Source organism: Agelaius phoeniceus, chromosome 1, assembly GCF_051311805.1.
Source record: "Agelaius phoeniceus isolate bAgePho1 chromosome 1, bAgePho1.hap1, whole genome shotgun sequence".
In the NCBI taxonomy this organism is placed as follows: Eukaryota; Metazoa; Chordata; class Aves; order Passeriformes; family Icteridae; genus Agelaius; species Agelaius phoeniceus.
In genome coordinates this window covers 39,918,374-39,934,205 of record NC_135265.1, presented here as the reverse complement: position 1 = coordinate 39,934,205, position 15,832 = coordinate 39,918,374, and the positions used below count along the sequence as shown (strand labels likewise).

At 39.7% G+C, this 15,832-nt stretch overlaps 2 protein-coding genes across 12 annotated transcripts in view; one reads left to right on the top strand and one right to left on the bottom strand.

Moving 5' to 3' along the window:
* The window catches only part of TOP2B (DNA topoisomerase II beta), a 61,866-nt gene extending 53,217 nt beyond the window's left edge, over nt 1–8,649 (top strand). The window contains exons 29-36 of one of the 4 annotated variants that reach the window (XM_054654814.2): nt 149–293; nt 1,546–1,704; nt 2,491–2,698; nt 3,210–3,289; nt 3,603–3,713; nt 6,940–7,056; nt 7,858–7,955; nt 8,165–8,649. In XM_054654814.2, coding sequence (XP_054510789.1) covers nt 149–293; nt 1,546–1,704; nt 2,491–2,698; nt 3,210–3,289; nt 3,603–3,713; nt 6,940–7,056; nt 7,858–7,955; nt 8,165–8,326 — 1,080 coding nt within the window. In that variant the 3' untranslated portion in view covers nt 8,327–8,649. Of the gene's footprint in view, nt 1–148; nt 294–1,545; nt 1,705–2,490; nt 2,699–3,206; nt 3,290–3,602; nt 3,714–6,939; nt 7,057–7,857; nt 7,956–8,164 lie in introns of all 4 variants that reach the window. The other 3 variants (XM_054654806.2, XM_054654833.2, XM_054654823.2) reach the window with 3 other exon arrangements.
* An 18-nt stretch (nt 8,650–8,667) lies between these two features.
* Nucleotides 8,668–15,832, bottom strand: part of RARB (retinoic acid receptor beta) — a 320,712-nt gene continuing 313,547 nt past the window's right edge. For all 8 annotated transcript variants that reach the window (XM_077176831.1, XM_077176829.1, XM_077176826.1 and 5 more), the window contains 3 exons: nt 14,690–14,894; nt 13,215–13,373; nt 8,668–10,130 (listed from right to left, as the gene is read on the bottom strand). In XM_077176831.1, the coding sequence (XP_077032946.1) occupies nt 9,934–10,130; nt 13,215–13,373; nt 14,690–14,894 (561 nt within the window). In that variant the 3' untranslated portion in view covers nt 8,668–9,933. The remainder of the gene's footprint in view (nt 10,131–13,214; nt 13,374–14,689; nt 14,895–15,832) is intronic.

The following is a 15,832-nucleotide window of genomic DNA, read 5'->3' as shown; positions in this document are numbered from 1 at the left end:
TCAGGTGTTTTTATTGAGATAACTTCTTTCCAAGACTATTCAACAAATGCTGATATACTAGTCTACATTCATTTATTATCATCTGCAAAACTGTTCCAGTTCAATCTTGAAATATAAAGGTGTAAATGATTTTATTTTGCAATTTTAGGGTGAAACTGATTCTCTAGCAATAAAAATGGAATTTGATGAAGAGTTTGGTGGTGTGCCAGCTGAGGGTGGTGGGGATGACTCACTGAATGCATCAGCTGCAGCAGCTAAAACCCCTAAACCCAAGAGAGAGAAGAAGGAGCCTGGTAAGACCCTTGCACAGCCATATTTCACCTTAGTTGTGTATTTACTGGGCATGAAATGTATTTTTAACACAGTGTGAGAAGGGAAATACAGCACAATAATCACTATTTCATCTGGTTTTCTTCCCTAAAATGAAATATTTGAAAGTACTATGAAATTTCTTCGTGCAAGCTACTTTCCTGGGGTGGTGGATCTTAACATTTTCTACATTTCAATTGTGGGGGCGGGTGGGGGGGAATCTAAATCTTCAAACTTGTGTATAGAAAAATAGATTATTTTTACATAATGTGTCTTATTCCTTGCAAACTGAAATGTCTAGTTTGTGTGCTCTTTGATATTGAAGGACAGGGCAGTTACCTTCAGCCCCTCAGTCTGAGTATAGATTGTAGAACGTGATTAAATAAATGTATTTTTCTATTGACATATTAAATCATTCCAACTTTCAGAAAGTTGTGGGTGCTGTGGCTTGGCAGGCGACCAACATTCACTTCCCCATTTCCTCTGCTAGTGGGAATTTATTATTGCTGTTTGAGGAATACACAGTAACAGGGAAGCAGCAACAAAAAAAGAAAGCTGGAGACAGAAGAGAAGGTTTAAGTATGAGGGGGTTTATTTTTTCAGAAAAAAGGAAAAAAACTGTGGTTGCACAAATTATTATTCTGAGATAAGATCTGGGTTTCATTATTCAGGGGCTTATCCAACCTGAGTAGATTCACTGAGTGCAGTTGTGACTGACTTGTCTGCTTGCAGCTCAAATCTCCCACAGCCACTGTTGAGCCAGGGCCAATTAGCCCAGCTTGACCTGAGCTTGCCCTGCAATTGGCTGACCACATTTTTACCCCCTCTCCACAATAGGATATCCTCTACTTCCCATGTTTGTTGTATTTATCCAATAATTGTTTCTGATTGTGTTCCCTGAATAATGGAAAACTGCACATTCTTTGCCTGGAAAACTCTAGCAACCTTTAAAGAAACACAAGTTTGATGGCAAAACTTAAAATTAGAGATGTTATGTTTTTTAGTCATAAAACAAATTTCTTTGGCAGCAGGCGGTCAGGTTCTGTGTGAAATAATTTCATGTTAAATCTTCCTTCAGTGAGGAGAAGAAAATTTATAACATTTGGAGGAGAAGAAAATTTACAGTGTTTAAAGGAGAACTTTTTAAGATGAAACTTTATACTAAATTTGTAAACAATTAGAAAAGATGAAAATATTTTTTAACCTGACTGTAGTAAATGCTTTTACTTTTGGCAGGTGCCAGGGTAAGAAGGGCACCATCATCTACAAAACCCAGTGCAAAAAAAGTGAAGAAAAGAAACCCGTGGTCAGATGATGAATCCAAGTCTGAAAGTGATTTAGAAGAAAATGAGCCTGTGATTATTCCAAGAGACTCTCTGCTTAGGAGAGCTGCAGGTACCCAAGACTTTGTGAATTGTCTATTGTGACTGAAAGTTTCAACTACAAACCCACATTTTCCTTTGACCATAGGACTTCCTTTAGGACTTTATTGCCTACAGGTAACTTGCATTACATTTTCTTCACTGTGTGAAGAATACTCTTAAGTCAAGATCAGGAATTTCTTATGAAAGATTTTGTAATTTGGATCAGAAATCTTGTCCCCTATTCTAAACGGTAGAATAGAAATTAATCACTAAACTAGTGAATTATAGAAGAAACAGACAAGACAATACTCTTACAAACAAAAACATTACTTTGATACAAGTATACTGCCAAATAAGGCCTACAAAGCAAGTAAAAAATCGTCAAAAACATTCTGAACACTCCATGAAAACCAAGACTGAAAGTTTGGAAAGTATGTGATGGTTTAAAAAAGCCCCACAGAGTTTCTGGAAAATTAGGAAGAATAGTCAAATCATGGATTCAAGAAAGCTTTGATTTTAGGGGAAGGATTCTCATTCCTTAAAAGTACTGATGCACAATGTCTCCATAATGCCTTTAGCTGAAGGTGGCTGGGCAAGCCACAAGAGGTGTTGAATGTTTGCTAACATCTAAATTATTTTTTATTCTTTTCAGCCCTTTATTCTTCCAGGCTGAAACAAATTTATTATCCACCATTCTTTCATCTTATGTACTCTGAGGCAGGGATTGTTCACTGACTTCCACTTTGATTTGTATATGTATGTGTATTATATAACATAAACAATTCTCCTGAATTGTGAACATGTGTGATTTTCTCAGCTGAGAGGCCCAAGTACACTTTTGACTTCTCAGAAGAAGAAGATGATGCCGACGATGATGATGATGCCAACAATAACAATGATTTGGATGAGCTCAAAGTAAAAGCCTCTCCAGTTCCAAATGACAGAGAGGATGAGTTTGTTCCCTCAGACAGCTTAGAAAAAGATGAGTATGACTTCTCCCCAGCCAAATCAAAGCCATCTCCAGAGTAAGTACTGTAACTCAGTAGGATTTTTTTATTAATAATTTTTTCAGTGCAAAAGTTTCTGAACAAAACTGAGAAGCATCAGCTGTTATTGCTTTACACGCACCGTGAAAAATAAAATGTGGGGGAATTCAAGTGTATGTTATCTCAGCCTTGCAACTGACCTATACAGGGGTGACTCATGATTTAAAAGAATAATATAATAACATATAAAATAGTTATGATACACTGTCTGTAATATCATCTGTTAAACTATGTTTTTAAAGGTTCTCTGTTTTCTGTCTTGTGCCAGTCTGGTATAGAGAACTTACGAAAAAAATGTAATTCTGTTAATTTTAGATGCCTGGAGTTCTTGACTGGATGTCAGTTTTAGGGGTTTGCTGCAAGCAGATGCAAAAATGCTGGAAATGTTAAAACAGGATTTAAATTTTGTGTGGATATTTATGATGTCCATGTACTTCACTATGTGCTTGATGTAACTCATACAATTCCCTTTTTTTTTGCTTGTAAGTAGAAAAACATCTCAAGCCAAGAAAAATCAAGATTTTGGGAACATCTTCTCTTTTCCATCTTACTCTCAGAAGACAGATGATGGTGAGATTGTTTTCACAGTTCTGTTTAATTTTTATAGCAACTCTTAATGGGATATTTTGGGGAGTGGTACATACAAACTTCACAGAGTAGTTACAGGAGAAGGATGTCCACATCCTCCCTCTTTATAAAGGGGAAAAGTGAAAGAACTTCTGATCTTTAGAGGAACAAAGCTTGTATCATAGGTAAGGAAGTCACAGTACATCCATCGCTGTAGCATCACAAACACTTTTTGAGATTTTTACTGTAGTTAATATTGATGTAATTAATATATGCCGTGAATGGATCTTATTCTAAACTTACTCTGTGGTTGTAGATACAACAAAATTGGACAGTGATGATGAGGATTCTGCTCCTGTTTTCTCATCATCTTTTGCCCCAAAACAAACAGAGAAAATTCCAAGTAAAACAGTAGCTGCTAAAAAGGGTACGTATAGAATTGGCCTGGAAGCCAATCCTTTTGTTTGAAAGTCATCATCTCCACCTTTTCATTGTCTCTTCAGTCTTCAAAGTAGGAACTGCTTCCATTTATTTTGACCTCTGTGAAATTCTGCAGTAGGGCATTTGAGCTCATTGACATTGAGCAACAGGGTATGAACTTTCTCCAGTTCCTTAATAGTATTGTTCTTTCCACTGGCTACTTTGTAGTGTCAGAACTTCTTACCTTCCACATCAGGAGGTGGTGTTCAGCCTTCAAATAGTTTAACTAATGGGAGGTTTTTAGCTTCAGGGGATAGGTAAAGTGGAGCATGCCAGCAGTTGGTGTGGAATATCCCTTGGGTCAGTTGGAGGCAGCTGTCTGGACTGTCCCCTCACAACTCCTTGTGCACCCCCAGCCCCTTTCTGGTGTGATGGTGTGAGAAGCAGAAAAGGCTTTGAGTCAGTGTCAGCAGCAGCAAAATATCCCTGCATTGTCAACATCATCTCCAGCCCAAATACAAAACACAGTCCCCTACCACCTACAATGAAGAAAACAAACTCTGTCCCAGCCAAAACCAGCACAGAAAGCTATCACTTTTTCCTCTTGGAACAGAGGATGAGAGACTCTCCTCAGGCTTCAGAGGTATAAATTCTTTCAGTTATTAGTCAGCTTTTAGAGCTGTCATCTTGCATTTTTTCCCTATGATATTGGGGCCTTTGTTTTTTAAAACTTCTTTTGACCAACTTGCAGCTGAACTTAATATATTAATTCTTCTGTAAAAAAAGGTACCTCAAGGAGAATGATAAGAAAGTAGCCAGTTACAATAGTTAACTTATTCTCTTAAAAATGAGAAAAAAAATATTGTTTTCTATTTTAGGCACCAGTGAACTGCAGCATCTTTCCACCCTTTCCCCCTTTGCCTCCCTATTTCTAATCTATTTCTTAGTGCATTGTGTCCACTCTAATTTGTTAACAGTTCAAATCAGTGAATGCCTGATTACTTCTCAAACACTTCCAGTTGTTGGTAGAGTTCTGTAGTACAGTAAATAAAGACTGCATACAGAAATAGCTGATCTCTAATAGAGTGGTCTTTTATATTGAATTTCTGTACTCCAGCAAATGGAAGAGTGAACTTTGTATGCAGTAGCCAGGCATGGATGCAATTTAAAATTCAATCTTTCTCCATCTCTGTTTTTTGAGGGTCTGGATGTAAGTGAATTGTCATTAGCCTAACTCAAAACCTTAAAATAGAGCTGTGATCTGTTTCTGAGTTTCTGATTAACCTGTACACATACACAATAGGTATAAACCGCTCTTTCAAGCAAGAGTTAAATTTTTGCCTTCTGAGTAGCCTTAGGGGCACTCTCCTTCTCAGTGCATGGCAGCATGACAGTTGCTTTCACCAGTTTTCAGCTCTTCTCTTCTTTTCTGCCCAGATCAGACATGACCACACTTTCATCATCACAGCTGGACAGTTCAGTGATAACCCAGCAGGTTTAGTTCATTGGTCATCTGGTTACACTTTTTGTAGACTCTTTGATTCTAAGTCCATCTTCATGGACTTGGCAGCAGCCTCCTCAGAACCCATTTTCTGGTAATGTCATATTCCACCCACTCACCCTCACACTGGGAGTGCTCATTGTGTGTGGCTGAAATGATTGTTCCAGAGCTGTTTGATTTTCTGTGACTTCAGACTCCGATCAATTTGGGATGAAATCTCTTGACCTCTGCTGTTCACTACAGAGGATCAAGAGGCAGCTGAACTTTTCCATGACTATTTGAGCTCTCTGTGGTTTTAGGGCTTTATAGTAAAGCCTAAGGGAAATTTGAAAAGCAGGCCAACTCTTGATAAGCAACTGCTCAGCTGGAACAGCTTTGAAGAGTCCAGCTGCTGAGATTCTAGCAAGTGAGATCTACTCTTTGCATCACCTGTGGGACTGATACCATACCTGGACTTCCTGTTAAAAACTTGGGCTTCTTGAGAGCCTGTGTACATTGATTGTGCTGCACACTCTGTTTCCTGTCATCATACTTAGTGGAGAGCTTGGCTGAACTGATTTGCCATCAAGCTGATGTCAAGAGATCCTTCACACTTGTGCAGCCATTAGGGGTGTAATTAAAGCAGCAGATGAGAATCCCCCTGTATTTAGTACAGAGGGAAGTCAGTGTTCTGAACACTGCTCCTTTAGCCACCAGGTAACAGCTAAGGGGTTTGCTGTCCCTTGGTCATACTTCACAGGAGTTACCCACTGAGATCAGGCTCTGTTTCCAGAGAAAAATCCAGTGTCTGTGGCAGTGTGCTGTACCTCTGTTTCTGCAGTTCAAGGCATCATAACCAAAATGCTTGTAGAGACACTCTCTTGTTCTCCAAACACATCCCCCTTGTGATCCCATAAATTAAATTTGAGTTCTCACAAACATCCACATTCCTGGTATCTGGAGAGTTTGTGCTTGTGCCTGTTTGAGGCACCTGTGGTTGACAGAGGGTAGGTCAGGTGTGTATCTGAGGTTTCTGCAAGACTCATTCATCATGACCTGATGATCTTAAGGGTCTTCTCTGACTTAGATGGTTCCATTATCCTATCCTTTGACACCCACTGTGGGAACATTGCAATCACCATCTTTTAAAGACAGCCAGATTAGTTGTGTGGCACTGACTGAAATTCTCCAGGAAATGCAGAATTTTCCCTTCCTAAAATTCTCCAGGAAATGCAGAATTTTCCCTTCCTCTCCCTTCAGCATTTTCCAAAATTCCTTTTCACAGAGATTGACAGAATGGAATGTCACAGAGACAGAGGCACTGCCTCCCAAACTCCTGCAGTAATCCTGGGGAAAGCAGTCCACAGTCATACCATCCTGAAGGCAAAAATGTCACAAGCAGCTGGATACTGTGATGTATCCAGCCTCTATGGTCAAAGTATCCAACCTGGAGGACTTCTGTTGCTGCTTTACCCACTAGTAACCTGGTTTGTACTCAAAAAGATGAAACAGTATTCAGCCAAGAACCTGGAATAGTACTGGGTGCAGCAATCCTTCTCAGAGCAGGACACAGGAAACCTCCTGTTTATTCCACACAGTTCCAACATAAAAGCTGAAGTGTGTTTTCCCCAAGTGCAGAAATCACTCATCTTGTTTTAATGTCTGCCATTCATGCCATAATTGGAGTATCTAGTACAATTTAATATGTTCAACCAATTTGTGAATTTATTTAGTGTCTTTTAACTTCCAACAGCAAAACTAGATGCTCCCCCTAAGCCTAAAAGAGCTCCCAAGGCCAAGAAGGTGGAAACTGTGAACTCTGATTCAGATTCAGAATTTGGCATTCCAAAGAAGACGGCAGCACCCAAAGGTAGGCGTCACACCTGGGCTCTCTGGAGCACAGGGCTCACAATTATTTTAAGAACCACAATAATTGTGGTGAGTTATGAGTGCACTGATCACTGGTAGATTACTCAGCCTTTCCTATGGCAAATACAATGTATTGACTTCTTGGCAAACCATGTGTGGATGTTGTTATCTGACCTTCACTATTGGGAATGCATTTAATAGCTGCACCCCCCCCCACACCATCTTCCATTCTACTGGATACTGCTCATTTTCTTTGAACTCAGCTCCTTCCAAGCCAGTAAAATTCTGGTAGTAATTGTAGTCAGTAGCACTTGGGTTTTTAAGCCCATTTTTTTGTATCCCAGTTCTCTGAGTCCTCACAACACAGCACAGCAAGCAGTGTAATTGGAGGAGTCTGTGAAGGATGTGCCAGTGTTGATGGTTGAGGTTAAAAGTAAATTTACTAAATATTAATGGAGAATTAATGCTGTATAACCAATGCAGAAGGTGACCAAGGACTTGTAGTTCTGCTTCAGTGTAGAAGTTATCTGATCTCATGGATTTTGTCCCTGTCTTGAACTGACAGCTTGAACTGTCAGGGTGAATGATGACTGTGGAACAAGTGGAAAAGATTTAAAACTGAGAAAATAAAAAAATACGTGTACTACTCTGCTGTTGTGAAGAGGCTTGAGTAGTAAACTGGGTTTGAGCTTAACATGTGGACATACTAAAGGAACTTCACTAGGGGGTTTTTCAGTTTGATAAAGTCTGGAGTTTATTTTTAAAAAAAAGCAACAAAGTTAACTCATAATCTCTGACCTAGGAAAAGGAAGAGGAGCAAAGAAAAGGAAAGCATCTGGTTCAGAAAATGAAGGTGAATACAACCCTGGAAAGAAAACACCCAAGTCCACACCAAGCAAGGTCAGTTCCATCTCTGCTCTCTTCTCTTTGTAAAAAGAACCTCACGAATTCCTTTCCATAAAAGTTAAGTTCTTTTAAGTTGCTAATATGGTGTTGGGGGCTGAGGTGTCATTAGCAATTGGATGCTAGAGAGGTGTTTTTTCAATTCTGAATATTAAAATGGAAAATGTAGAAAGCATCACAACTGATTTGTCTTTTCTTTTCTAAAGAAATCCAAGAAGGCCACTTTTGACCAGGATTCTGATGTGGAAATCTTCCAGTCAGGCTTTGCCTCCGAAACTGCCCCAAAGCCACGGACAGGCCGGGCTAGAAAAGAAGTGAAATATTTTGCAGAGTCTGATGAAGATGATGATTTTGATATGTTTAATTAAGTGCCCAAAGAGCACAAAAATGTTTTCCAACAAGTATCTTGTGTTGTCCTTTTGTCCCCTCTGTTGCAAACTTTTGTACATTTGACTTATTTTATGTGATAATGTAATTGATGGTTTTTATTATTGTGTGTAGGCATTTTAACATTTTGTTCTTACACCTACAGTTTTATGCTCTTTTTTACTCATTGAAATGTCATGTATTTGTCTGACTGGCTTGTAGAGATGTTCTAGACAGCTGTGCTAAAGCACATTTTAATTGTCATGGTTGCAACAGCAAACCTGCTTTTTGAAATGAAGTTTAAACATTAAAAAATGGAAAACTATCGTGTGTGTGTGTATGTGTAAAGTTGGGGCTAGAGGGACTACTTCTACACAACTTTTTAAAATAAATATATTTTATTCTTTGCCAGGAGACTCCATGGAAAAAGGTAAACAGTATATGAACATAGAAAGCATTGTTAAACAATCTCAATGTACAAACAGAGCCAGTGAAAGTACATCACAGACTTGCTAGAATATATAAAAAAAAAAAATTCCACTAGTGCTTTAAATGAAACCTAAGAAACTGACACTTTAAATCTGTTAACCATTCTACCACAGTTTTCACTCTGCTTCATGGTGATTTAACAAGGCCAAGAAGGCAGATTCTCTCCTTGTGTTTCTGGAAGTCCTAGCTGTACTTCCTTAGCACCTGGAAGGCTGGAAAGCCCAGCTATTCCTGGCAGTTGATTCTTAAGGAAGTACCCTGGACTCAGCAATTCAAAAGCTGTAAGTGAGTCTGCTGGTTATCATCCCATGAAGTTTCCCTAATGGCTTGTGAACAAGTAAACAAAAACATGGTAACACTGAGAAGTGTTTCTGCCTTGGAGGCTATAGCATTGCTGTCGAAATGGAGCAGGTAATTGTGGAGCTAGGTCACCAGCCAGCTAAGAAACCACTTCTTTAAACTTTAAAGTGACATTAACAGTGGAACAAATGACATCTGAATAACTGATCTGGCAGTTAATGCTGATACTGATACCTCTTCTGCTGGGGCAGTGACGTTTTGTATACTTTTTACAAGGAAGGAGATGCAAACTGAGGGCAGCAAGGACAAGTTTTCATATTTCAACTAAATCAGACGGTCCTTTCAACTTCCTTCTCTGGATGTGTACAGTAGTCCATGTCCTGTGGTTGGTGTCTTGATCGTTTTAGGTATGAGAGACAAAAGGAAAGCACCAAACATCCAGTATGGAGAGTACAGCCATACATTTGTATGTACAAAGTCATCAGAAATGCAACCAGAATTTGAAGATTGAGATCTGTCTTGTCACCATGCAATATTGAGTGTTCAGAGAAGAAAACAGAAGCTTAACTATTTTTTTTTTGCATGAAATGGCTGATTTAGAGTTTCAAAAGTTTGCATTTTCTAGTTTTAAGAGTTTAAACAGCAAGGAGTATATATCGATACATATGAAAATTTCTTGGTCCTTGTTGAGTTTATCTATATATATATACATATATAGATATATATTAAGTCCAGAAACTAAGCAGCAGTAAAAATGTTTTCTTGCTTTTCATCCCTGTACATAAGGTATTAGGAATGTCTGAAGTAGCTGGAAAATGTCTTATTCCACCATAGGGGATTGACTGACACTGCTGTTATCCACTGAACTAGGTGAGATACTGGGACTGTGTTCTGCAGTATTTCCATTTGAGGTTGGTGTCAGTGGTTCATGTCCTTCAGAGTTCTCCAACATTTCCTGAATAAGAGGTGGCATGGATCCAGGAATTTCCATTTTCAATGTAATGACACGTTCTGCACCTTTAAAAAGAAAACACAAAATCCTTCCCATGAGCATGATTCATACAGTTTCCTTTCTGTTAACATTACAAGAGTAATTTCAGGATGTATTTTGTTAATGGATTTGGTGTCTCCTATATTTCTTGCACACAAAGGTGTGTGAGTGATCTGCTTCATGCAGTTCAAGAGGGAGCTAGGTGAGTACTCCTTAACAAATTAATTCAAATCTATCACATAGCAACTGATATGTCAATACAGGTAAATTGGATGAGCTGCCTATTTTTAAAGAAGGGCCCAAAATGGCATTAAATTATACTGACAAATTAAATTGGGCTGCGATCATGTTGATGTCTTTTTAAACTGGAATAACATTTAGTCTTTATACTGTACTGGTTCTGCAAAGAATGACAAAAATTCTGTCTATATTGAATAGATGAGGTGAATCCTGCAAGAGAACTGCAGCGATCTAAGGCAAAATGTTTCTTCCCATAGAGAAAACTGTGAAATAAGATGCAGAATTTAACAAACAATTACTTTATAAAATAACACATTCAGGAAAAAAGGTATTTTTTGGGGGGGAAAGCTGCCTTCTGTAAAGCTGTATTCTTCAGGCATCCTGTCTTGTGCTAATGAACCCCCACAGTGTGCAGGAGCCTTGAGTGGTGCTCAGCTCTGCCTTGGCTGAGGCTCTTTGAGCTGGGCTTGTCACAAGGACCAGGCAGAGGGGACTCTGCAGGTGAGGGCATGCAGGATTAAACAAAATTAAACAATGCATCAGTGCTGACCACTCAGACTGGGAGCCACAACAACTGGTTTAGGGAGGAAAAAAAGCCCAGCACAAAGTCTTGTTGTGTGGTCAGCAGGCAGGGACACAGCAGGGCACAGCAGCCAAGGCCCTGCTGGACACTGAGGCAACTCTGCATCAAGCAATTTATAGCCATAAACCTCAGCATTCCTGTTGCTCACAATTCCTGATCAGCTTAAAAATGCAGTCCAATGGAAGAGGAACCTGTGGTTTTTAAACAACAAGAAGAACCAAAAAAAAAATTACAGAGAAAATAGTTTGGTTATTGAAAAACCATTCCAGAAGAGCGATCCTTTGGAAATAAATACTCTGCTTATCCATGCTGCTGCAGTGGAGATGCTGGAGAGAGCACTTCACACTCCAAGCTGGAAGGGAGCATTTAAATGTTTATGCCTTACATGAGGAGCATCAAAAAAATCATCTACAAAGGCAATGATTGACTTTCCAAGTGGATGCTGACTTAAGAGTCTCTTAAATAGCTGTAATGGGAAAGATCTTAATGCAGAATGATGCAGAGAGGTTCTCCAAAAACCAGCTATTGGCAGAGCTGTGCTGATGAACTCAATTTGGCCATGTTAAACACCTGCTTTCCACTGTTATGTCAGATGCAGTGAAGTGCTTGTGTGGTCATTCAGTGCAGAGCCAGAGAAATTTTTCAGGTTTGGCAAACTTCCAACTTAATCAGGGGATAAGAGAACTCAGAAGATGAGAAGAACTCAGGAATTGTCTTGCTTCAGTCCCACAAACACTTCACCCTTTGGTTGCAATACCTCTAATGCCAAAGCAGACACTCTCAGTGTTTCAGATTAATGCTTTCTTTGGTGTTTGCTTTCAGGGATCAGGTACCACCCAAAGTCATTATCGTCTAACGTACATCTTTTAAAATGAAACTCAAGACATCCCCAGCCCTCCAGGACACCACCATCCCTTGGTATGATTTAGTTCTACTATGAAACATTAATGATATAATTAGAGTTAAATACTTATGTCAGAATGAAAAGAAGCCTTTCGTGTGAATGGAATATAAGGAGTTGTGTTCTTGAGGAGCGGGAAGGCTCTGGTAAAGAAGGAGGGAAGTGGAAATGGATTTCCCACAAGTATAAACAGTGGAACAAAAGGGCTCCCCTAAATGCTTTTATAGCTCAATACCACTGTAAGTTTATTTTGTAGATTCAGTTGGATGGAGCTTGTTTTACTTGAGGGTAAACTGCAAGGTTTAGATAACCTGGTAAAGTGGTTCCTTTTTAGGATACTTGTGCTTCTAGCTCTGGTGTTTCCCTTCCAAGTTACTTCTTTTGGTTCTAATCAATCCAATTAAATTGCTCACTTCTTTTTATAAAGATAGCTATAACTTAATCTTTTAACTTGGATTTATATAGTTTGAAGTGGAGCAGTTAAGGTTTAAATTTAAAAGAAATATGTTTAGTTGAGTGAATTAACTACTGGGTTTTTTTTTTTCCTGAGTCTTTCCCCAAACCATGTCAAATGAAGTCAGTAATCTTCCCAAAAAGCACAGATCCAACCTACACAGGTACCTGTACATACAAGCTCATGTGCCTGCTCATCTGTCAGGGGTAGCAAATCTGTTGCTGAGTAAGCAGAGTAAGAAGGTGAAACTGCATCAGGCACCATAAGAATAAGAATTGTGGCACTTTAGACTCTCTATTTTCAGACTGGTACATCAGGGAACCTGTTCTGATCAAATGAAAGCATTCAGCTACACCTGTGCTTTAGAGAATGTGTGACAATGCTTAGACTATGAATTGCACAGGATCAATCCAGCACATACAAAACTGCATAAAATGTAAAAACTGCTCTGGGTTTAGGTATGGTTAGTTTGGATTAATCTCCAAAATGCTGGATCAAATCAGTTCTGAATCTCCAATACATCAGACCACAGTTTAGGGGAATTATGGTTGCACAAGGGTTTTCTGCAGTCTGTAACCAGACTTTTTAAAAAGCCATTGGTGATACAGAGCACATGTTGATCTGAACCCCCTTGTAAACATTAACAAAGGTTTTATCTTGTCCTAAAATGACTAACAAAGACTTTGTGCTAATGATTTGCTACTACTTGCACCTACAACATCTTTTTCACTGTCAGTTGCATGGAGAATGGAGCACATGCATGTTTAAAGCAAAACCAATTTCAAGGCAGGAACTATGTAAAGAAGCTGGGAAGAATCAGGTCACAAGGACCTTTCTTAGATGTGTTAAAAAAATAACAACCCAGGTGTCTAGGCCAGTTCCTCTGAAATGCAACACTGCCACTCCTGCTGAGTTATTGGGAGAAACTGTACCTTTTGCACTGATGCTACGAAGATCTGTGATTTTCATTAAGATCTTTGGGAACATATGAGGCTTGTTGGGTCGTCTCTTTCGGATATAAATTTTCAGTGCTTCAAGCAAGGGTTCCTGAAGCTTATCCACTTTCATTGGTTCTTCAAGGTCCTGGCGATCTGTAAAAAAGTATCATATCACTCATATGATTTGAAATATTTATTTTTTAAAAGAAACTCCAAATCACAGAATCTCCTCCATGTTCTCGATTACAGTTCCATGAATTTTGTTCTCTGATAAACAATGCACACTCTGTAGTGAGCATCCCATAGGAAGAGGATAAACCACAACTTTCTGAAACGTGGATTCATTTTTTTCCTTGGTGACTGGAAAGGTTTGTCATGTGGGGGGTCAAGAATTAGCAGTTTGCTCTTGTACCTCCCTCTTCAAGGGGAAAACACCTTGCTGCAAACAACAATTTGGAATTGATTTTATACATGTCACTGAGAGGCAACCCAGGTACTCATAGAGGTTACAGCTATTTTTTGTTACCACTACTACAGAAAAGTGAGTTACCATCAGGAATCAGCAGATGGCAGTGCTGGCTTGAATGACAACAGATGCCACCCTCTGCACCGGGACACAGGAGTCACATATCACTGACATCCAGGAGCCCATCAATGCTTTTAATGGGTTAGGGTTAGAGACACATAAAATCGGAATGATTTTGTACTTAAGGGCCACTGCCAACAAAGATTGATTCTTGTGTTTCAAACACTCACTTGTAGTACCCAGTTTGTGTTTCAACAACATGGCCCAGCTAAACCAGGTGTGTTTCTACTGATAATCCAGATTTTGTCAAGGAGGAGAGAGAACAACCAACAGAAATTTACAGAGTATTTTGGAAATTATCTGAGAATTCACTTTTTGTATTTTAAGCCTATGATATAAATTGACAATCACCCTTTCGAGTTCCCTTCAGCCTCAGTTTGGAAGTATAACACATTTTTTTTGCTAAAGAAGGTTATCACCAATGGCTTCCATGTGACTGAAACCAATGCAGATGCACACAATTATATTTATGAGGAAAAGCTGTGTAATTGGGCATCTTGCTGTAAGAAAGATCACTCATGCAGGTACCCATACACTGCTTAGCAAAAACACAGCAGGACCCCATCTCCAGAGGTCCCTCCCAACTCCAACCATTCTTTGAGGTATCTCAATGCCCTTTGTCAGGCAAACAATAGGACTGGTTGCTTGACAGAATGATTTCAGTACTTTTTTTTCAAATGATCAATAATAAAACCAGTAACTATCACCAGTGGAAAACAACTTTAGCATTAAGTGGCTTATATAATACATATAATATTGTTACAAATATACATATATATATAAAATATGTTTAAGTAAAGGAAAGCTAAACAAGTAGAACATAAATGAAGACATGATCATGTCTGTCCTTTTGAAATGCATTAGAGTTCATGCAGTACAATACCTCCACAGATGAGGCAGATGGCACTAAGGAGACCTGTTTCTGTATCATCCATTTCCAAAGGTAGGAGCTGGTTGGCAAATGTGAACACGAGATCAGTCAGCGGGCCAAATCCGGCGTTGTGCATCTGAGTTCTGTTTAGGGTAAGGCCATCTGAAAAGGTCATGGTGTCTTGTTCTGGTGTGTATCTTGTGCAAATTCTAAGGATCTGTGGAAAAAAACCAGAAAAATGGAATCTGAAGAATTTAATCCATGAGAGGTTTGTTGCCTTTTCTCGGTGCGGCGAATGACAGTGGAGCTTCAGTACTGGGCAAAGTCAGAACAATCCGAAAACAAACTCCAGTTTGTGCAGTTCTAGCTGCACAAAAACTCTCAGGTACAACACAAATATACTCTACTGACTATGTGTATTCCCTGTAACAGAAACCTAAGGACAGAAATTTCCCCCTAGTTATGAAATAATCAAAACTTTGGAGCAACTCTCACCACTCAGATCACCCACACTACAGTGATACCCACAAAAACAGTTCTGTCATTAGTCTACCACCTGCACCAAACTATAACATGGGACTGATCTGATGAACTGCTGCTCTGATCCCACAAGATCCTGAGAGCATCTCACCTCTTTGAACAAAGGCATATCTCACTGATTTTGGGGATCACTTTTGCACAGCAGCACTTCCCTGGCTTGTATATTTGACAAGAACAATGCTGTGGGAGTGAAATCTTGTGGGAGTGAGCGTGGACAGCTGTGAGCTGCTGAAGAGGCAGAATTTTGGGCTGCCTTCCTCTCTTCTGCAAGAGCAGACAGGCAAACACTGCTATGGGGACAAAGCCCTCCATCTCCCCAGCAGCTGCAGGTAGGGTTTCCTTGGAGCCCTGCTTGCCTTGTCAGCCTGGGAGCTCGCCCCCAGCGGAATATCAAACTCTGCACCTCCAAACGGCAGCACACACGACTCCTGGCAGCCTGGCCAGTGGTCTGAGGAGCTGGCCCAGCTTTTCTTCTTTTACAGTGGTTGTTACTTCTGTGTGCTGTAACACCAAACCTCCCCACCAGCCTGTTGGCTGCCAGCCTTCCTGCAGGCTCTGGCGCTTCCCCCTGTGGAGCCCCAGCAGTGGCAGACCCTGCCCGCCTGGCGCGGAGCC